The sequence below is a fragment of the Micromys minutus genome (assembly GCF_963924665.1).
Source record: "Micromys minutus genome assembly, chromosome: 26".
Lineage (NCBI taxonomy): Eukaryota > Metazoa > Chordata > Mammalia > Rodentia > Muridae > Micromys > Micromys minutus.
In genome coordinates this window covers 22570564-22595172 of record NC_137961.1, presented here as the reverse complement: position 1 = coordinate 22595172, position 24609 = coordinate 22570564, and the positions used below count along the sequence as shown (strand labels likewise).

The window sequence follows — 24609 nt, the reverse complement described above, 5'->3', positions numbered from 1 at the left end:
TTTAACATTAACGATTAATAAATGGAACCTCACGGAACTGTAAAGCTTCTGTAAGGCTAAGGACACCCTCAATAGGACAAAATGGCAGCTTACAGATTGTCACTAACCCTACATCTGAAAGAGGGCTAATATTTAAAATATAGAAAGAATTCAAGAAATTAGACATCAAGAAACCAAATAACCAGTTTAAAAATAGGATACAGATCTAAACAGAGAATTTTCAACAGAGGAATCTCTAATAGCTGATAAACACTTAAAAAAATATTCAACACTCCTAGTCATCAGGGAAGCATAAATTAAAATGACTCTGAGATTCTACCTTATCCAACTAAAATGTCTAAGATAAAAAACTCAATGGAGAGCACCATGCTGGAGAGAATGTGGAGCAAGGAGAACACTAATCCATTGCTGTTGGAACTGTAAACTTGCACAGCCACTCTGGAAAACAGTCTGGTCGTTCCGCAGAAAATTGGAAATAGTTCTACCTGAGGACTCAGCTGTACAACTCCTAGGCATATACCCAAAAATATACCCACCATACCACAAGGACACATGCCCCACTATGTTCATGGCCGCTTTCTTCATAAAAGCTGGAAATGAAGCAACCCAGATGTCCCTCAACCAAAGAATGTAGACAGAAAACATGGTTAATTTACACAATGGAATACGATTCGGCTATTAAAAATAAGGACATTTTGATTTTGCAGGCAAATGGATGGAATTAGAAAATATCGTCCTGAGTGAGGTAACCCAGACCCAAAAGGACATGCATGGTATGTATTCAATGATAAATGGATATTCATCAAAAAGTACAGAATACCCACGATATATCCTACATGCCCCAAACAGTTAAACAAGAAACAAGTCCCAAGCGAGGATGCTTGAATCTCACTTAGAAGGGGGAACAAAATAGTCATAGGAAGCAGAGGGAGGGAGGAACCTTGGAGGGAGGTTCAAGGGGAATAGGTAGGCAGAATCAGGTATGGGGAAAGACAAGAGAGAGGGCCAGAGCATCAGGAGAATGAATAGAAACATACAGCAATTCAGGGTGGGAAAGAAGAGGATTGGTCCTGTTCAAAAAGAATCGAAGGGATAAAGTTGGAGCAGAGTCTGAAGGAATGCTGACCAGTAACTAGTCCAACTTGAGTCCTATCCTATTGGCAGGCACCAATTCCTGACACTATTCGTGATGCTATGTTGTATGTGTAGACTGGAGCCTAAAACCATAGCTGCTGTCCCCTGAGACGCTCTACCCAGAAGCCGACTGAGACAGATGCAGGTATCCACAGACAATTATTGGATGGAGGTCATGAGCCCCTATGGAAGAGTTAGGGGAAGGATTGGAGGCTCTGAAGGGATGGCAACCCCACAGGATGACAATCAGGGTCAACTAACTTAAACTCCTGGGAGCTCCCAGAGACTGAACCACCAATTAAAGAGCATACATACATGGACTGGTCCAAGGCCCCAGTATAACAGGAATGCCTTGTCTAGCTTTAGTGGGAGAGGATGAGCCTAATCCTGCAGAGACTTGATGCACCATGGTAGGGGTGATACCCAGAGAGAGGGTTACCTTACTGGAAGAAAGGAGGAAGGGGGATGGAGGAGAGCAGTATGTGGGATGTAAATTAATTAATTAATAATTAAAAGGAAAAGTCACTGAAAGATTTTTTAATATGTATGCTGTGGTTTTAGTAGGTCTAAACTAGAGTCCAAGTTTAGACTTTCTCAGGTGACACAGCTTTGGTTGTCAAGCATTGCTCTCGGGCTGGGTCAACATCATTTTCTGATTTTGAGATAGGTTCTCACAATGCAGTCCAGGCTGAGCTTGAGTTTGCTGTATAGACTAGGCTGGATTTGGTTGTTTCCCCTTCCTCTTGCTTCTGCTTCCCAGGAGCTCAGATAACAAAAGAGAGACATCATCTTCTAGTCTTTTGAAAATTGCTTTGCACACATGAAGTACTCAGTATGTATTGGATTTTCCTTTAACTGTCTATTCAATCATTTATAGTTCTATTTTAAGACAGTATGAATTTAAAGTATGAATTGCAATGACCCTTCATCTTGTCTCTTTTTGAGCCAGAGTGTCACTTTGTCTCTCTGAGTGTCCTGAAACTGACTATGTAGACCAGGGTGGCCTCAAACTCATAGAGATCTTGTCTCTTTCCATATTCTGGGATTAGAGATGTGTGCTGCCCTATCCTGCCCAACCTCTTAATCTCTTTAAACATGAGTCTCTTTATCTGTAAAAATGGGAAAACAGTAAATGTGCCCCATGTGAATTTATGATATGTTATGATATAATGTATTCTTTTGCTTTTTCACTGCTTTTAAATTTAAATTGAAAAAAACCTTTCCAACTAGCTTTATGTTTCAGCTGTTAGTAAATTTCCCCATCCATTGATGTGATAGCTTACATCTACAATGATTAGCTTCTTGAAACTTGTTTTTCAATACCTAAATGTTTTCTTAGTAGAGTTGTCTTTCCAACTTCACTTTCTAGTCTAGAAACAGGTCTAAGCTGAAGCTGGCACGCCCCTATTGTCTGTATTGTTATGTGTTTGTATTTGGAGGCTTGCTTGCTCCTCCGGGTTGTAGCCAAGGAGTGATAGTCATGCAGTCTCTGAGATACTCTCCTGAGAGTGCTTTCACAATTCAAGTTAACTGATACAGAATTCCTACTCTTTATATAGCCATTGTATTGTCTCCCTGTCTACCAGTTCTATAGGATAGTAACTAGGTACTGGATCAATACATCCACATCTCAGAGATTATTGAAATTGCCCAAATAAGCTAACTTTGATGCTTAACCAGCTGATGTGCCCCTGCCACTAGTAATTCATTATTTTGTTCAATATCCACATCTTCATGGTAAGACCCATGACCACTTTATAATAGCAATTGTTCTTAATCTGCTAGTCACTACACCTAAGCAATAATAAAACACATATTTAGGACTAGAGAGATGGCTCAGCAGTTAAGAGCACTGACTGCTCTTCCAGAGGTCCTGAGTTCAATTCCCAGCAACCACATGGTGGCTCACAACCATCTGTAATGGGATCTGATGCCCTCTTCTGGTGTGTCTAAAGGCAGCTAGAATGTATTCACATAAATAAAATAAATAAATACATCTTTAAAAAACACATATTTGAAGATGCTAGACCTACTTGGTTAATTAACATTGAATCTCCTTGTTTAATGCTCTTCCTAGGATGGCTTCCCATTGCTTTCCTAGCAAGCCTCAAGTTTAACATTCAGAATTGTTAAAATATTTTATTCTTGAATTTGTTTCTTATTTCCAAAAGCCCTTTGTCTCATCCCTGCTGTTTGGATCTCATACACACTACATGCTTTGCCACTGACATATTTTCAACACTGATTATGACCAACGGAATTGCCTGTTGATGGTAACTGGGTACCTAATGCTTGAAAATGTCTCACATGCATCTGTTCCATATAACCCGAGAGGCTTCCCTTTTCTGAACAGCAGATGGCTTCCGGACTTAACAAACACTTACTATTAACAGATGCACTATTTGAGTGCTGACAACTTTTGAGCGGTATCAAATATCATGGTAATATCATGATATCATTCTTATTGTTACATAATGAAATTTATCCATATTGCAGTGAATGTCTTAGGAATCAGTAGCTTTTCTAGTGTGCTTATTGATTTTGTGATATCGTTTGGGTTATTAAATCATGCATTATAGCCTTATATGGACTTGCATAAGTGAATGTGGGGGCTGCAAAATCGAGACAATAAACATTTTTTGTTTAATATGCTAATAACCTAAAGTTAATTAAATGAAACATGTAATGAGTCTGAAGTGTCTCTTGTAGAGCTTCCCCAGGCTTCATGTACAACTTCACCACAGCCTTGGTTCTGATATCACAGGCTCACTTTGCATTGTGCACCTTGCAACGCATTATACAAGAATACATACTCCTCGAAACACCTGGCTCAAATGATAGGCTCCATTATATATTATGAACTATAATGTTTTTACTATAAACTTAATGGAAATTGGTTGGCAGGCTTTCTAGAAGATTTAATACCCAAAAAGGAAAACCATCTGGGTAAGGCAGCACTTATATGTAATTCAGGCACTAAGAATTTGAATCCATTTCTCAGTGAGAGGAAAGAGGACAAGAAGTTTGAGGCTAGCTTAGATTAAATAGGAAGACTGTTACATCACCAAAAGTCAATGTTGCAATGTTGATCCAAGTACACTCTATTCCACACTGTTCAATAGTGAAAGGTAGTAAACCATGGATGAGAAAGAATTAAAAGAACCACAGATTTAAATATTTCCTCCATAAAATTTATAAGTATTTGTTAACATTTTACAAATGAACATACTTTGGGATTCACTGTCAGCTTACCTGACCAATCAAGCTGGAGAACACAAAAACTCCAGAAAAGAAATTCAAGAGTTGAAAAATAATTTCAAATGAAGTCTGTGGCTCTGGAAGGCCCCCAATAGTAATTAATGTTCGAACTGCCCAATAAAAACATCGCAGGTACCTGTAAAAAGATGCATAGATTTTCTCGTATACACCATTTGCTCAAAGATATAGTTCATGTAGGCAGGAACTGGCAGACAACATGTGTGCTACTGCAAACTTCCTAACAAACCCTAGGAAATGACTAAACCAACACGAGGAGGGTATTTACTGGCTATTTACAAAAATTGGTGGACTCTTTTATCAGGCTTCTATTTCTAGGATGAAAGATGTGTACAAAACTTAGCACACGTGCACTCTCTATGTTCCACAGTGAATGAGCAACTTGGAGCAATTTGGATGTTTGGAGACATCTGGGAAGATGTGTTTGAGGCCATCTGCTTTGTCCTTTGAATCTTACTCTTGGCTTGGTATGCATGTTTTCCTCCGTATAATCTCTTTTGGAATGCCCAAGGTATTTTCTTCCCTTGCACGTCTAAGCCTGGTCTGGTTGGTAGTAGTTCCCAGTTGAAAGCCTCCCTAGTTATCTTCCCAATGAGACTAGACTGGGTTTCCTCATACTCTGCCTGTCTCAAGGTACATGGACCTTTTTTTGTCAATTGCAAAATAAGTTTTTTTTTCCCTATATACTTTTCTTTGTCTCCTTAGAGATCTTCCCCACATCCTCACCCACCCAACTCCATACCTTTTCTCTCTGTCATTTTTAGAAATGAACAGACCAAACAAACAAACCAGAAGAAAACAAAGGAAAGAGACAGAGGAAAAAAAAACACAACATAAAACAAAAGCAAAGAAAAAGATTCAGAAATATAAACACACAAAGACCCCCTCTCAACACACACCATAAGAACATAAAAATCAAACCATAATATATAAGTTCATGGACTTCTTAATAGAAACTGCTTCCTCTAGATTGATGATCACCCAACATGTAGCTTAACAGGATCTTCTAATCCTGAAACCCCATAATATAATTACCATAATAAGATAATCTCTTGCCTTGTTCTATTTGTCAAGCAAATCCCTAGTCTGAATTAATTAGAAGGGATATTAGGCTCCATCTCTCAATTAGAGGGAGAGCAAAGAATTTGAGGCTATCTTTAAATTGCTAAACCTGGGCTGATGAGATGGCTCAACAGGTAGATACTTGCCAACAAGCCTGATAACCTGAGTTTAATAACTGAGAGTCCACATAGGAAATGGAGAACCCCACGTGCACACTGGGTTACCTCCATCCCCTCTAAAACAAATAAATGTAACAAAAATTTTAGTTACCAAACCAGCAATATGTGGAGAATGTTGATAACTCTAATTTAGATTCAATTGTTTCCAGAAATGAAAAATAGAGTACATAAATATGTTCACTATCTTTTCTAAATATTTTTCAATAACTTTTTATCCACTTTATATCCCAATATCAGCCCCCCATTTTTTCAGTCCCCACCTCACATAACTCTTGCCTCCATTACCCATCCCCACTTTTCCTCTGAAAAGGGGGATGGGGTCCTGGGTATCACTTCAACACTACTACTATTAAAAACAAGAAATAATGAATTTTTCAGGCAAATGGGTGGAAGTAGGAAATATCCTGAGTGAGATAACTAGACCCAAAAGTACAATATGTATGTACTCACCTATAAATGACTGTTAGCTATAAAATACAGGGTAATCATGCTACAGTACACAGAGCCAAAGAAGGCAAGTAATAAGAAGATCTCAAGGGAGGATGCTAGAATCTTTATGAGAAGGGAAACTAAAGTAGATATTGGAGGTAGATGAAGGGAAGGTACTGGCTGGGAGAGGAGGGCAATGGTGGGTGCATGGGGATCAGGTGTAGGGAGAACAAGGAGGGAGAGAACAGAAATCATCAGTGGGCGGGGGAATCTCCATTCTATATTATATTACTGAGTTTGCAAATGTGAAAAGAAATAAGGGCACTTTTCTAGGTACGGAAAGCATTTTCGGATGGAAAGATAATTCATCTAGAACTCTGATAACACAGCCCAGGTCAGGCATGCCTATTATATCCTTTAAAAACTTCATGCATATGGAAGCAGGAAAGGATTGTAAAACTCCGGGGTTGGGGAGTAGAGCAAAACAGTGACTTTGGACAGGACTGGATGGCTGAGCTGTTGTGCTTTCAGCAGCTGTGGATGCCCTCACAACACTTGCACAAGACCAAACCAGTTGACACTTCAGCAGAGAGTGAGAGAGCATTGGAGAAACCCACTTCTGACTCAAGATCTGTGGCCAATGGGACGGCTACTGGGGGAAAGACAGTCACAGTTGCTTAAGGGTATGCATCTTGTTAGACACCATGGTTCAGTGGATGGTCTCACACCCAGGAATATACAGATAACACAAACTGGAGTCTGAATTTCTTCTTAAGACATCACGTTTGGGGTGGTAGGGAGGTCAGGAAGATATGTGAGGAGTTAGAGGGACGGGTGACAGATGAGTAACGACCACAGTACATTGTATAAAATTCTTAAGGAAGTAATAAAATTGAATTGTAAAAATCCAAATATTTTTAGATAGGCAATGGACTTATTTGGTCTCAATTAGTTTTTTTTCTCTTTGGTATTTCTTTATGGTAGACTAGTACTTTCTACAGAATTCTGCCTTAGTTAAGTCTTTACTTTTAAAATAGAAGTACTAAATAACTCAGTTGTGCTATTCCTGGGTATATTCCCAAAGGATTTTGTATCCTCTTACAGAGACTGACATACACATCTATACTCACTGCTGCACTATATGCAACAGAGAGGAAATGAGAAAAGCTTGGATTTCTACTAGTTGATGAATGGATAAGGAAAATATATAGCATAGAGTTAAAATTTTATTTAACCATAAAGAAAAATTAGTTATGAATTTAAACAAAACGAGTCAAACCGAAAAACATCAAATTAAGTAAAGAGGTAACTCAAGGTCAAAAAGAGAAATACTTTATATTCTCTCTCATGTGCAGATCTAGACAGTGTAAATGATGGTAAATACAAGAATGCTAGGAAGGAATCAATGGAATGGAAAAGTGTCTTTAAGGAGAGCCCTGAGAAAGATAAAAAAAAAAAAAAAAAAAAAAAAAAAAGACCCATGAGATAATAAAGTGGAAATATTGAGGACCTAACAGTTCAGTGAGGAGGAGGGGGAGAAAAATGAGAAAGAGGAGGGTGGATGTAAAATCAACCAAAATAAATTATGTTCAAAAATCCCACAAAGAAAGATGCTTCTTTATAGGACAATTAAAATATTAAATTAAAGCATTCTGGGAGATGGGGTTTGATCAGTAAGAAAAGTCCTTGTTTCACAGGTCTGACAATTTGAGTTCAAGTCTTGGATTTCATGTCAAGGTGGAAGGAGAGAAGTAACTTCATAAAGTTGTGTGCTGACCTCCATGTGTGTGCAAGTGTGCCTCCTAATAACAATTAATAGTAAATTAAAGAACAGGTTTTATTTCTTGTTCTAGTGTGTCACACAGAGCAGGAGTGTACTAGAACTTTACAACTGTATTAGCCTTTGAACAAGGATAATCATTTTCAAATACCAAGAAATGGAATTTTAGAAAGAATGCAACATGCTGGTGTCAGAATTACTCAATAAAATAAAACCTATAAGCAACTTTCAAATTCAATATGCTTTAAAGGAAGTGAGATTTTTAAATTTTCCTCTCCTATATTCCAACAGCAGTTTCCCTTCCCTCCACTTTTCCCAGCCTCTATGCCCTCCTTTTTCCTTCTAAAAGAACAGGGATCTCCATTGAACATGGCATGTCAAGTTCAATGAGATCAAGGACTAACCTCATATCGAGGCTAGAGAGGTAACTCAGTAAGGAGAAAGGAGTCTCAAAGCAGGCAAAAGAGTCAGAGACACCCTCTCCTTTGTTAGGAGCTCAGAGTCCCACAGGAACACCAAACTACCCAACTGTAACATATGTGTAGACGACTGATCAAATCTGTTGAGTTCAGGCTCTCTGACCGTCATTCCAGTCTGTGTGTGTCTACAATCAACTAAGCAGGGCTCACAATATTTTTAACCTGGTAGATAGAGGACTAACTGTCACAAAAAAACTAGTACCAAAGAGCCCACTAACTTTTTTAGGAGAGTTTGGAATCACATGCCAAGAGAGCAAATCTATCACCAAGAGTCTGGAAGTCTTTGGCTTATAATGGCAGACTTGAATGCAAAGAAACAAAGCACAGAAGTAAATTTACGGGTGCATTTCAACTTTTCAAGTCCAAATTTTAAGAATCTCATCACTTAATTTATTTTGGTTACAAGTTTTCAACCTGTGGGTTTCTTTAACATAAGGAAACCTCTACAGTTTAATATCTCCAGAGTGGAAAGAGGCTAATTATATTCCCTATGTGGTAAGTTCTATTATACATGACTTTTGAGCAAACACAGTATTACCTACTTTCACCTTATTTATAAATGTTAAAATTGACGGCTAAATCCGAAATGTTGGTATTGATTTTCCAAGTCTCAAGGGTTAGCCTTGAACTTTTAAAATATTAAATAGCATGCTATGTTAATTGGAAAAATTTCTGCCCTGATGCTTTGTGGTTTATTTTTGGAATCTTTTCTCAGACATGTCTTACACACCAAGACATGCTCAACCAAAGGTAAGATTTGTAATTTAATTAGATGGCATCATATTGATTTTCTAGGATTAGCTTAATTAGTCATGGGTGTCTGTCTCTAATAATCTACATTCTAGGCAGATAAACCTTTTCAAGGAGATTCCATCTGGCTGACTTAATACATAGGCTCTATAAATTCTTAATGCATGACAACACAGAGTTCCCAGTTAAAACAAAAAGAGAATTTAATCTTAAACATGAGGGAAATATGAAACTGGAAATTCTACTTCTGTAAACATATAAGAAACTCAAGAAACAATATTTTAACAATAAAAATTGAATAAATAATTTAAACAGAAAGTATAAAGAACCCTCAATATCATTGATCATCAGGAAAGTGCAAATCAAAACTATATTGAGGTTACCATCTTACTCATTAGAATATTCATATTTAAAAAGACATTTTTAAAATGTGAGACACCAATGTTCTGTTTTGTATACTGATTTCCAAGTCCCTGACCATATAGAGAAACTCATTTTACTCCATCCTTTCCTGTGTCTCTCAAAATTCCTGTTTCCCTATTTTTGATCACTGCAATTCTAGCAGTGGCAACCTGATACCATGTTATAGTTTTGATATGTTTCCTGATGATTAATGATGCTGAGCACTCTTTATGTTTTTATTAGCTATTTCTCTGTATTCAAGAAGTGTTATTTAACGGTTTGTTCATTAAAAGCTTTTGTTACTAAATTTCAAGAATTTCTCATTAACCCATTATCATGTATATGACTTGTAAATATTCTCTCCTATTTTGATTTGTTGATTATTTTGTTTCTATTATAAGAGTTTTTTAGTGTGATAGAAACTCATGTTTGTTTGTGGTGTAGAATGTTCTAGTGTGATGGAAACCCATGAACTGTCCTTTGCTTTTGTGTTTAGGGGGTCATATTAAACATATTATTGTCTGAGATAGGTCACAGAGCTATCCTCTGCTTTCTTCTAATAGTCCCATAGCTTGGAGTCTCACATTTGAGTATTCAATTCAATTATCTGACTTTTGTGGGTGATGTAAGGTAGGGAAAGATTCAACTGGGATTTTGACAGTTTGTCCTAAGTTGGTCACATTTGAGCAATAATCATTCATCCAATCCATGAACCCAGATGTCATTCTATTCAATAAATTCTGTTTCACATGCTTTCATTTGCACAATGTAGTTTTCAGTATGCCTCTGTTGGACATCTTCGTTTTTACTCCACTTTATGTTGTTGTAAATAAAGTAATTTACTCCACAATTTGATGCAAATGGCATTACAAAGTATGTAAGCTTTGTGTAGTCTATTGATAGTTATTTGTATGCATGTAATTTATTTATTCAAATTGCAAAGTGGTCTTTATCAGATGTATATGGTTCAGCTTTCAAAAACATCTATACATTCTTTGGCTTTATAAGGTTTCTGATTTTTGTGAATCGAGTTTCTCTGAAAATTCTTAGGTACTTTTACTACTTGGATATATATTTTAATTTCTCCTCAATAAAAAAGTGTGCAAAATTTAAGTTGCAAAGTAAATTCATAATTAATGGATAAAAAAAAACCAACAAGTTTTACTGATCTTTTCTTAAAATGGTGATATTCGTTGGGTATAGTAGCATGTACTTTTAATCCCATTGGGAATTTATCTTTTATTGGGAAGGCAGGGACAGGCAGATCTCAAGGAATTAAAAGACAGCCTTGTATGCATATTAAGTTCCAGGCCAGTCAGATCTATATAGGAAGACCTTGTCTCAAAAAAATCATTATATCATTTTACTCCCATGCAAATAATGAAGTTCCAACATATTCTAACATTTGATATTATAACTTATAATAGAGAATTTTATTGTCTACATTACAGAACTGTGAAGGATCTGGAAGAGTAATCAAATTACACCCCTTGCGGTGGCATTTCCAGAGAGAAGTAAAGAAGCTGGCTATCTTTCCTGACTATTCATGGCACCATCTCATGAGCTGGAACCTGGGCAGAATAGAGAAAGGTTAAGGAGAAAGTCCACTAGCTTCAGAGGCTTTCACTCTTTCTGCTTCCTGGGTACCAACTATGATATGATATCTGCTGCTGTAAACAATTCCTGCTGTTCCTGATGTTGCTGTTCCTGATGTTCTGTCTCAGCTCAGGTCCACTGTAATGGAACTTGCTTACACTGGAGTGAAACCTTTGAAGCGATGAGCCAAAACAACCTCTTTCCCTAATAAGTTGTCTCATTCTGATATTTTCCTGGGAAATGAAGCCTAACACAAACTGTTCATCTTAACATGACACTTGTATCCCTGTCTTTCACCATTAGCTATTCTGCTGTTCATGTACTTAATATAGTTGGTGTCTTAATTTTCCATAAAATTATGCATATTAAAGTATATATATATAAAACATAAATCAACTCACATTCTAAGTTCTTTTTGTTTATACATTTAAAAGATTGGTTTTAAGATTTCTAAGACCTTGTTTACTCTTTGTGTGTTTATTTTTCACAATCAGTGACCTTTGACTCTAACATTTAAAAAAAAAAAGCAGGTCTAAACGAGGCCATGATTTGGTAGAGAGAAAGGAGAAGGATAGAAGATTATTTGGATGAAGGAAAGGGAAGGGGGCAATGATTTCGTTATATTGTACTATCAAAAATATTTAGAAAATCAGTGCTGGTTAAAAATATGACAATTATAATTCTTTACACACAATTGACTTGCTTTGGGTAGTATATAATCTTTGAGATATTTTTACTCTTTTTGCTCTCCATTCCAAGGTGGCTAAGTATTGTCTTTTAAAAATATTTTAAGACTTACCTTTTCTAGAACTACATTGCCTTCTAATGTGTCTAATGTCATTTCACTGGAAGAGGTGAGTGCTGTCTATGTTATAGAGGCCTTTGTATCTACTGAACAGATTTCGCTATCAAGTAACTTGTTTGTTATGAATGAACCCTGATATATTTTTACAATAAAAATTTTAAGGGAATCTCTTTTATTCATGAGGCCCTGTTGCTTAATTATCAAATTATTTTTATGAATCTTCTTATTCTCTGTTTTGTCTAGTTGGTGGTTGTAGCTGTCTCATAAATCTATAAGATACTTCAGTGATCAACTAATTGTTCTAGTGCACCTGCCTCTAAATAATTAACATGAGTCATTACTAACAATTATTATTGTAGTGATTAAGTTACCCCCAAACTTTTTGAGTATAACTCAGAGTAAGAATTATATTTTTAGACCAATCTAGGAAGCATATACAGAGACAGATAGACATATACACAGACTTACACATCTATACACAAACAAATACACCCTTCCCATATATACCCCAACAAGCATACTTACACAGATACACAAATATGCACACAGCCACACATACCATCACACATGACACACATACACACATGCACACACTCACATACACTGATACCCCCACATATATTTTCAACACACAGTCACACATGTACATATATGTACATATTCAGACACAAATTCACATATCTACACACACACATACATAGACACAAATGTATACACACACTCAAACATACTATCTTAGTTAGGGTTTTATTGCTATGAATAGAATAAATGCAAGTCTTATAAAGGACAACATTTAATTGGTGCTGACCTTCAGGTCAGAAGTTTCATTTATTATTATCAAGGTGGGAGCTAGCAGAGTCCAGGCAGGCATGGTACAGCAGAGTTGAGAGTTTTACATCTTCATCTGAAGGCTGCTAGCAGAATAACTTTCACTTATAGGCAGCTAGGATAAGCGTCTTAAAGCCCACACCCAGTGACATAACTACTCCAACAGGGACATACCTTCTAATAGTGCCACACCCCGGGCCAAGCATATATATCATGCATACATACAGGCATATACCTATACACCCACACATGCATACAGACACAAGCAGATACACACACACCCACATACAAATTCATGTACCTAGATACCCCCCACATACACACATATATAATACATACAGAAACAGACACATGCATACATGCATATATACACATGTACACATTCACACATAGATGTACATACTCATACACACATGCAGAAACACACAAGCACATATCTACACATACACCACACATGAACATATTTACACACATATGCAGATATATACATGCACACAAATACACATATACACACACCATACACACCACACATGCACACACTTTCACACACATATAGACACACACATACACACATGCATATGCACACCCACATACCCCCCACAAACATACACACAGACAGACACAAATACACACCATGCATGCACACACTGACACATTCACGCTGACACACACATGCTTATACACATACACATGAACACACTCATACACATATTGACACACAATGCATATACACACATACAGGCACACACACATACACTCATATACATACACACAAATATACATAGACACACACACAGAGAGACACACAGGCATAAACACACAGACACACATACACACACCCTCTCTGTATCAGGTATTCTATTTTATCTTATACTTTTCCACTTAAAAGCATACTTACACACAAGAGAAGTTTTACTACTATGGCTAAATAGTGACAGTCATCTTTAGTGATGTAGCTACTGGTAGGTGGCTTATTTTTCCATAACCAGGAAGATATTCATATTTATATTTATGCTTCTGTGAATAACCCAAATTAATATATACACATGCACACACTCACACACACACATGCTTACACACACACACACACACACACACACAGTAAAAGTAGAAGAGGAATTAGTTGGGAAGAGGAAGGCCATCCATGGGAATGGGAAGAGGGTGAGCAAAGGTATTGAGAGGTGTCAATATAGCTAAAATACATTGTATACCCTCATGAACGAATATCACAATAAAACTCATCACGTCCAACTAACTTATACCAGTGTGGGGGAAATGGTGGCTTATGAAAATTCCTATACTAAAACTGAAAATTTAGACGAATATATAAAAGTCTCTTTCGAAATTAGAACTCACTTGTTTCCTTCCCCGTTATAGACCCATTTAGTTGAGCCAATTCCTTCATAGTCTGAAGCCCAGAAATAGACGCAGGCGTTAATGTGCAGAAGAAAGAGCAAGTACCCAGTTGTGCGGATGACTCTGTCAGAGAGAATAAATGGAAAGCAAGGTGTTGTTTCTGGAACGCGGCTGATTTCAACATTTTCTTTTCCTCTATGCTTCCAATGAGCCCTCTCGCTTTAGGTGTGCTCAGTGTCAACTTCCATTTGTGCTGTATAAGCGAAGGTGACACCACATGTTGCCTGCCTGCCGAGTCTTGAATGGGCTTGACGGAGTGTAAAGAAAGTCTTCATTTCTCTGCACAGATGGTGTGAGTCAGCTCTGGGAAAGGCATGCCTCAAGGGTCACTTCTTCATTTCGAGTCCCATAAAATCCGCCACACTGATTTACCTGGATATTGGAAAGGCTCACAGGACCTCATGCTGTGATGAACTGTGATTGAAAGTCTCTGCTCAGGAATTTCAGGATGGCGAAAGAGTGAAATCTAGGCTAGGCATAAAGTGTCGTGAGAGGAGGAGAGCCCACTAGCAAGAGAGCACTCTTACTGTTTAAACTGTAATAGGTTCTTGTCCTTGCTTTAATCTAAGTGTACTTGAAACAGCCCAGCTTGCTTTAGAATATGCACTCGTTTTATAAAGCAAAATAGAAAATGCTCCGTAGTTCTGAGCAGACTGGTTTCTGCCACCACCTGCTCTGCTTCCTCCAAGTTTACTCATGAAACTCACCTGTAGACATACGCTTTGTCCATTACAGACTCCAGGTGATGGTTAAACTCGAAGAATGAAGTGTACTGTATAAGAAATGAGCAAAAGAAATAAAAAAACTCTACTGCATGCTTAGTTAGGTAAAACTACACAGCATAGATTTTATTTTATTAGAAATGAATTTGTTCACTCTTTTAAAAAAGAAATCCCATGCCACATTTAATGACATTTTCTTTAAATAGCATTTTAACATGGTGCCAAGCCTATAGAGCTATTTGTTTTGTTTTATTTTTATCCTTTCATTACAGTCTTATTTGTGATGCAGGTTGAAAATCAATCATGGGTTTCTTTCTAGTGCATATAGTAAAATTCTTCTTTACAATGATTAACATCATACTTCTAAAACATAAATAAAAGAAGAAAAATATGTTGTTGTTAACAGTAGCTTTGTTTTTAAGGAAAAGGCAGTGCGTCTATATATCTTTTCAAAATGTAGAGTCCACTAAACATTAGTAAAGGCTTGTGCTCTGCGATATCTGAAAGTTCAGTGGCTTCTTGTGATCTGATCAGAACAGAGTTGCTGTTTCCGCCAGTGTTCTTAAATATACGGATACAGACAAAGGGCGTTTACTCAGGACTAAGGAAAAATGGCATCATGACATTTGGAAACGGAGAAAATATTGAGTGAGGTAACTCAGGCCCAGAGTGACAAACACAGTATGTTCCCTTTCATTTCTAGTTTTGTCTCAGCTCTCCCTTCTTTGGGGTCCTCCTATCCCATCTTCTCCCCATTCCTGCATTTTCATAGGACTCAGGGCACAGAATAGGAGAATGGAAATCACCATAAATCTCAAAGCAAAATGCCAGCACTGTTGTTGATGTGGTTCTGGAAAAAATCTTCTACTTCATACCTTGGCTCCTTAAATGATACCTAAAAAGGATATAATGTAAAGAGTGCGTGAAGGTATGCATTGACATGCTGACTGTGCTTAGGAAGGGAAGATCTGACAGACAGCAACCCTCCAAAACATCACCCAATTTGTATGTGACTGCTGAGCCTTTGGATTAAAAATAATATATGTAATAGACTACTATTATATGTAATGCATTCATATTAAATATGAAACAGTAATGTTTCCTCTTAAGGTAGAAATGTACACAAATGTGAGTTCCCTTAGAATTCCTGAAAATATCCTTCACAAACTCAGATTGTGTTAAGTACAGTTTTTGATAAGTTGTTGATTGGGTTTTTACTAGAAGTTTGCTGAACAGACAATGTTTTAAAACTAATGTGTTCATAGAGAAATTTTGTTTTCATAGCATTTTTTCCATTTATAATTTGGAGACAGGTATATGATAATATTTACCCTAGAGAATTGTCGATCCAAATAACACCTCTATAAATAACTGAACGATGGGAGTACTCAGCTAGAAAAAAATTCAGTGTTGACTTACATAACATTCTATATTAGAATGCTGGCTCTAGACAGCTCTCAAACATGGAATCAGAGATGGGGTATGGTGTTCCGCCTCAATTTACACTCATATTCCAAAGCCACACCAGGATCCTCTAGAGTTTTGTTGGGCCCAAGGGAATACAGGGTGGTCAGGGTTCTCTCTTCTTTAATTGGATATATTTTACTTACATTTCAAATGTTATCTTTTCTGGTTTCCACTCCCATAAACCCCCTATCCCCTCCTCCCTCCCCCTGCTTCTATGAGGGTGCTCCCCCACCCACCATCTCCTGTCTGCCTGCCCGACATTCTCCTTCACTAGAGCATTGAGCCTTGGCAGAACCAAGGGCTTCTTCTCCCATTGATGCCCAACGAGGCCATCCTCTGCTTCATATGCTACATGGTGCTACACATTCATATGGAGTCATGGGTCTGTCCATGTGTACTCTTTGGATAGTGGGAGCTCTGGTTGGTTGATGTTGTTGTTCTTATGAAGTTGCAAACCCCTTCAGCTCCTTCAGTCTTTTCTCTAAATCCCCCATTGGGGACCCTGTTCTCAGTTCAGTAGTTGTCTCTGTATTTGTCAGGCTCTGGCAGAGCCTCTCAGGACACAGCTATATCAGGCTCCTGTCAGCATGCAGTTCTTGCCATACAAAATATTGCCTGGGTTGGTGTCTGTATATAAACTGGATTTACAGATGGGGCAGTCTCTAGATTGCCTTTCCTTCAGTGTCTGCTCCAAACTCTGTCTCCATATTTCCTCCTGTGAATATTTTTGTTCCCCTTTCTAAGAAGGACTGAAACATCCACACTTTGGTCATCCCTTTTATTGAGCTTCATGTGGTCTATTGATTGTGTCTTGGGTAATCCGAGCTTTTAGGCTAATATCCAAAATATCCACTTATTAGTGAGTACATACCCAGCAGGTATTTTTTCTTTTCTTTTCTTTTTTTTTTTGTGATTAGGTTACCTTACTCAGGATGATATTTTCTAGTTTCGTCCATTTGCCTAGGAATTTCATGAAGTATTGTTTCTAATAGCTGAGTAGTACTCCATTGTGTAAATGTACCGCCTTTTCTATATCTATTACTCTGCTGAAGGACATCTGGGTTCTTTCCAGCTTCTGGCTATTATAAATAAGGCTGCTATGGACATAGTGGATCATGTGTCCTTGTTATAGGTTGGAACATCTTTAGGGTATATGCCCAGGAGTGGTATAGCTGGGTCCTCAGGTAGTACTATGTCCAATTTTCTGAGGAACCTCCAGACTGATTTTTGTACCAGCTTGCATTCTTTAAACTTAGAAAAATCATAAACACAAAAAGAACGATCTTTGTGCCTGATCTATATCTGCCAATAATATAGCAAATAATTTGCAGTGAGACAAGTAATATCAGCATCATCTGTGATGGTGGGCAGGCTTTCCCACCATGCTGTTTCACATCTTCCCCGGTGATAACATGAAACTGTTAGCAGGAATAAAATAGGTAAAGGAAGTAAAGTTTCAGCAAAGTGTGAAGCAAAGTTAGCCATAGCAATGGCTGCCATTGTGAAATCCATCACGGCTGCTAGGTTATGCTGGAAATATAATCAACTTGTTTCCCCAGGATGCAAAAGACATACAGTTAAAATTTAGAACATATTTTGAGTTCCTTTTAAGAATGCTGTTCTTGAAGTACATGTATCATTAGTATCCTTTCAAGAAACCTGAGTAGGTAGCTGGGAGGAGGGATGGGATGGAGCTTGCAGAGGGGAGACTGGGAGGGAGGACAGCATTTGAAATGTATATGAATAAATTAACCATATTTTTAAAAAGCTATGTGTGTATAGGTGTTTTGCTTGCATGTATCTTTGCTCCCCATATGATGCAGACAGCTGACAGGAGAGGGTGCCAGGTCCCTAGGAAATAGGGTTACAGACTGGGTTAGCTGACATGTGGATGCCTGGAATTGAAACTGGATCCTGCAAGAGCAGACAGTGTGCTTAACTACTGCCATTCTTAGAGATGTGTGTAAACTTTCATTCAGGTTTGCCTCTGACTTGTATAAGTTACCTAAGAAATCCTAGTCTATAGGTAATATGTGTGTCTTCGGATGTTTTGAATAGGCAATCTACATTTCAAAATCAGTTTTAAATAGCATCACTTCAAAATTTTTGTCCTTCTATTCATCCTGAACTTTCTTATCTTAGAAAACTGCTTTGATTAGTTTTTGGAAAAACATGTGTAGTATTTCGTGTTTACTTCAATTGAGAAAATGTAAGTTTTTCCTTCTGGTTTATATAAATTCATATTGTACTGTAAAGTATTGCCTATCTAGCATTCCTCCATTTCCTTAACAATTTATCTTGAACTTCCTTCCATATTATTACACAAAGAAATTCCTGTTTTCCAGGTGAAGTGGCATGTAGCTGTGTCTCAGGGCCTTGGGAAATTTAATTTCTTTTTCGTCATTTCCTTGTTTGTTGCTTCTTTTGATCACCTGATATTTTAGACATTCAGGAAATTTCTGACAAATTAGGTTGCACAGAAAAAAAATATAAATTATTTATTTATAATTGTACTCATCTTTAGAAGTACAAAAACCTTCCATTTAGGGTGATAGAAATACTTGCTTGTAACATAGTTAATTATCATTTCCATCTGTGGAGTCAATGGTATTGTTCATTAAAAAAACGGTGCTGAAGAAGGTGTAACAATGGAGAACTGCTTAGAATAAGTTGGGCACTGTTAATTTTAGGATATCTAAACTTGCTTCAAGATTTCCATTAAGAGAAGGAAAACCCGGGCTGGAGAGGTTAAGAGCACTAACTGCTCTTCCAGAGGTCCTGAGTTCAATTCCCAGCAACCACATGGTGGTGATTAACAATCATCTGTAATGGGATCTGATGCCCTCTTCTGGTGTGTCTGAGGACAGCTACAGTGTACTCACATACATAAAATAAATAAACCGAAAGAGAGAGAGAGAGAGAGAGAGAGAGAGAGAGAGAGAGAGAGAGAGAGAGAGAACCCAGCTGAGTATAATTTCTTTACCTTTAAAATCCGATTTGTTCTGAGTATTGGATTAACTCCAAAGAAGAGATAGAGAACTTCAAATGGCAGTAGAGATGCCACATCCATCTGTAGAAAGACCACATTCACATTTATGTGGAGTTTGCCTGCCTTTCTATGCTTGGATTTAGACCCATGCATACCAATATATGTGCAATATATAGAGCTACCTTTCTGTTGCTGTGCTAAAATATCCTGCTAGGTAGCCTAAGGATGAAAGAGTTCATTTTATCTCACGGATCTGGGGAGATACAGTTTATCACAGTGGAGGGGACATGGTCTAGGCAGGGAAGGAAAGGCGGAGAAGCAGAAAGATGTCTGTCTGGTCACACTGCATTCCAACTCAGGATGTCTAGAATAGGATGTAGCTGCCCAAGGGCTAAAAAACCTCAAATTTGCCTCCAGTGAGATCATTTCTCTAGCAAGGTTTTACCTTTTAAAGGCTCTACAACCTTCTCATACCATCTAGGGACCAAGTGTGGGTCTATAGGAGACATTTCCCATTCAAACTACAACATTATGTGAAAGTTGTCAAGCTATAATTATTTACTATTTAATCCAAAATTGCCTTTACTTACACAATGCCATGTAAAGACATAAATATCATGAAAACAGGTTTACACCAGTACTGTAAAAACTAGTTTCGGAACTAGTACCTAACTAGCAAACTAGTCTATGCTATACATCTCTCCTGTACTTTCATGTGTCTGAGCTCTCCTTACTCATCACCTTTGCTCTGTGTAGTCCAGTGATGACTCAGAGGGCAATGCTAAAACATATTTCAATAGTCTTGAAACATGAGGTCCTAGAGTCCACATCAAATCTAGTTTTGATTTCACTTGAAACTCTGGTAAATTCATCACCATGACATTGCTTTATGGTCCAGTTATTCCTTCAGTGCTCAGCATGGATTTTATAGTTCTGGGTCCTCTAGGTTCCTTGGTGATTTCTACCACTGTCTCCTATGTGTTGTTTTGCTACTGACTACCAGCTATGGAAGTTTTTATTAGAGACTACACAGTATAAAAGAAGAAATAAATTCTGTTTACAATAGATCAGCAACTCAGATGAAACAAAAGTACTGAAAAGCACCATGACATGACAAGAATATTCGTTTTAAAACTTTCTGTGCATTTACATTATTCTCATACCTTGGTAATCAAGTGGCATTCCCTAGGAACCAACATGATCTTGTCTACTTTTGTATATTTTGTACATATATATTTGCTCCTCTCTTGCTCGTGCATGCATGTGTATGTGTGTGAATGCATATGTATGTATACCAGAGGGCATTGTATACCCTGAATCTGGAGTTATAGGGGCTTGTGAGCTGTCTGACATGGGTCCTGGAAACTGAACTTGGGTCCTCTGCAAGAAAAGCAAGTGCTCCTAACTACTGATATGTCTCTTTTATCCTGTATAGACTTCCTTGACTGCAATAATAAGCTATTATGTTTTTTTTATAAAATAATTGTTTTCATTAAATTTTACATAGCCTTTTAAGCAATACATTGAAAAAGTAAACTGTCTTGAGATAATAAAGAGCAGTAAAGAATATGTAGAGATGTTGTTCTGATGCTTTGATCAGGATGCTCATTAGATGTGTTCAGCCACTGAGCTAAAGAGCATATTAAAAATAAGCTAATATGTATGTGTGTGTATGTGTGTGTGTGTGTGTGTGTGTGTGTGTATGTATGTATGTGTGCATATGTATTTTATCTGTGGATCTGAGATAGCTCCTGGTGGGTGCGTGTGTTCATGTCCTGGGAATGCAAAGTTGTGTAGAGAAAAACTACATGTTACAGGAACCCATTGTAAAACCACACATATGAGGTAGGAGGTTGTGGGAAGTGAGTAACAATTTCAAAAGCAACAATTATTGAACAGAAATATCACTTACTTAACCAGATTAGTTTTCATAAGCAAATGACTCTCTAAATGTATTGTATTAGAAATTACACATATCATCACCCCTTTACTCTGTACATACTGATCCTTATGATAAGTTGAGACATGTATTGACATTTATTAAAATAATATCTTAAACAAGAAATCAGAAACATGACTTGTCTACTACTACTCTAGACCCCATGGTTCGCAACTTGAATGCTAAAGATAGATTCATTTGTCTTCTCCTTGTTTGCTCCACTCACCACTTGAGTTTTTTCTATGCAATCCTTAGTCGTTTATAATCTTAACTTCCCTGTGTGGATTTGTGTAGACAGAGATAATTTATTTCTCACTGAATTGTAGGAAATTGAATTAAGTGTGGGTTAACTCTGAACCTAGGACTTTGCAAAACATTTTAGTATCGAAACAGTAAGATCATTTCTACTAATAAGTATTAATCTAATGATATAATAATCAAGGACAAAAATAAATATACTGTCAAGCTGTGAGATGACTCAGTAGGTAAACGTCCTCGTCACGAAATCCGAGGATCAGACTGATACTTGGGACCCATAGGGTAGAAGGAGAGTTCTGAATCCTCTAGGTTGTCCTCTAACCTCTACACATGTATCTTGGTGGTGCATGTGCATGCATATAGTAAACATACAGAAATAAATGTAATAAAATTTAACTATACTACCTTATGCTATAAGACAGGCAGACTATGCTAAGGGAATGCAAAAGGAATGAACATTAATAAACAAACATACACTTTCATATTTATAAGTAAAAACGAATTTTACATATCTCCAAATTTCATAAAAATATTCAGAGCTCTGGTTATACAAAGAATATCCAACATGTTTGTACAATTTATTGAAGCATTATGGATCTGTTATAAATGTCAAATTGTAAAAAACAAGTTGGTCTAAAATAAAAAGAAACTGAATGGGATTTTGGGGCCTATATTTGTGTGTGTGTGTGTGAGAGAGAGAGAGAGAGAGAGAGAGAGAGAGAGAGAGAGAGAGAGAGGGAGGGAGGGAGGGAGGGAGGGAGGGAGGGAGGGAGGTTAACAATATTTGATTGGCCTGACTGTGCTGGCAGTACATTTACAGATAAACTTTGAGGAACTAAATTGCTGTTCATGGCAGGAGGCTGGATTTATGAAATGGCTTTAAGCAACCTTAGGTGATCTCCTATCTGCCTATTTTTCAGTATGAAGACAGAATAAGAGAAAACTATATGAAATAAGATCATGTTTTCTCTTAGAAAAGAAAGATGCTGTATTGTCTAAGTAACTCCTTCTTTCAGTTTGTTTACTTGCTTATATGAAGTACAGGAAAGAATAGAAATAATTTTGCAGACTTTATATCACCACAGCGCAAGAATTGGAAACTAGAGTTCTGTAGACAGTAAAAGGTGCGTACCATTCTCTCCAACTGCAATTGAACCTAGAATTCCCTGACTTTGTCTTGTACATATTTAATTCCACGCTTGCAGATCAGGGAAATGTATGTAGTATGAGGATACTTGCTGCTGCTGAATAAAACACCGTCAGGTCTGTGTGATTTTTTTTTTTACAGGAAGGCAACATATTTGTAGCAATGAGACTTAAGGTGAGATTGGTTCTTAAACCATTCTGGGCCTACTTGTGAGTCACCTACCTGAAACTTTGTAGAACTTCTGTAGTGCCTCTTCAGCTCATTTGGATCTACCTGTAATACATTTGTATTTTGAGTAGGTTCAGAGATTTTATTTATTACTCCTTACTTTTTAATAGTCTTAGTTATTTTTCTCTGCCAGCTTTTCTTCAACCTCAACCTATAGTGAAGCTCCAGCCTTTTGTATTTAAAAACACGATGTCCACAGTGCGTTCATCCTTCTCATTAATTCAGTTATTTATGCGCTCTTCTCACTAAAATGTTTTATATAGCATATTTTGATCAAATTCTTTCCTTTCCCAAGTTCCTTCTAGACCCCCCCTGCCTCTGTACACAACTGATTGCATGTCCTTCCCCCTCCCAGCAGGAAACAAAAAACAAAACGTAAAAATACAAATAGACAAAAAAAAACCAAACCAAACCACAAGTGTACACACACACACACACACACACACACACACACACACACACACACGAAAACATGGCAGTTGTTTTGCTTCCTTTTTGTTGCAGGAGAGAGTCAGCCATACTGCTTTACTGCACTTCCTCTCCTCATAGTTGGCTGTAACCTACAAGAATTTGGTTATAATCTGTCTTCCTACATCTTTCATATCGATAAAATTAACAGTAAAACTTCACACAGGAGCCCTTCAGTACTCAACATTTGTGTTATGGAACTCAAGGTATTTTGATATGATACATATATGATGATATATGCTATATGATTGATGATATATGATGATATATGATAAAATATGGTATATGGTATATGATGTATGATATATTTCTTGGGTTTTTAAAAATATCTTTATTTACCATTGTGTATATAATTATATTGTGTGTGTGTTTGTGTGTGTATGTGCATGCGCACGCATGTGTACATCATAGGACAAGTTTGTGGGGTTAGATCTCTTCTATCATCTTACTTAGCTTTGACACTCAAACTCAGATTGCTTGGTTAAACGGTAATCTTCTTGAGGACGGGACTGACTTTGACAATTGGGTAAACCAGTGTCTGGAATATTCTATGAGCTTAGTAAATATCTGAGTACATGGAAAGATAGAGTCCTGAAGAGAAGGGTGTGAGTTTTGTAATGTTTTCTTTTTCTTTTTGTAAGCATTTTCTTTTTCAAGGAAGCAGAAATGCGAGTTTTGGTGTACCGGTTTGAGTTGCTTATGAAGCCATCCGCTGGCCATTTAAAATGTAGCAAACCTCAAAATTTTGTTATGTCCTCTTCTCATTATACTTACCTCCTGAGAAATCCCAGCCATGTTTGTAGTTTCAAGACTATCACACCTAATCTCTCCACCCAACATCACATCCAGGAGTTGTGTTCAGTAAAACTGAACTTACCATCAATCTTTGGTCTTCTCAAGCCTACTCAGTCTCTCTTGGTAATGGCTTCCCTGACATGGGTTCTCCTTAGACATTTCATAATGCCAGACAATGCTCTCTGTCATGGTTTGAATATGTTTGGCCCAGGGAGTGGCACTATTTGTAGGTGTGGCCTTGTTGGAGTAGGTGTGTCACAATGGGCAAGGGATTTAAGACCCTCATCTTAGCTGTCTGGAAGTGAGTATTCTGTTTTCAGCTTTCAGATGAAGATATAGAACTCTCAGCTCCTTCTGTACCAGGCCTGCCTGGATGCTGCCATGTTCCTGCCTTGATGATAATGGACTGAACCTCTGAACCTGTAAGCCAGCCCCAATTAAATGCTGTCTTTTTAAGAGT

General features: G+C 37.4%; 1 protein-coding gene across 1 annotated transcript in view; it reads right to left on the bottom strand.

Moving 5' to 3' along the window:
• CNGB3 (cyclic nucleotide gated channel subunit beta 3) overlaps positions 1-24609 on the bottom strand; it is a gene marked incomplete at both ends in the record, with an annotated part of 169663 nt that overhangs the window by 59981 nt on the left and 85073 nt on the right. Inside the window, 5 exons of the mRNA XM_080938559.1 lie at positions 4387-4528; positions 14077-14199; positions 14844-14908; positions 19309-19395; positions 22881-22931. Coding sequence (XP_080794685.1) covers positions 4387-4528; positions 14077-14199; positions 14844-14908; positions 19309-19395; positions 22881-22931 — 468 coding nt within the window. The remainder of the gene's footprint in view (positions 1-4386; positions 4529-14076; positions 14200-14843; positions 14909-19308; positions 19396-22880; positions 22932-24609) is intronic.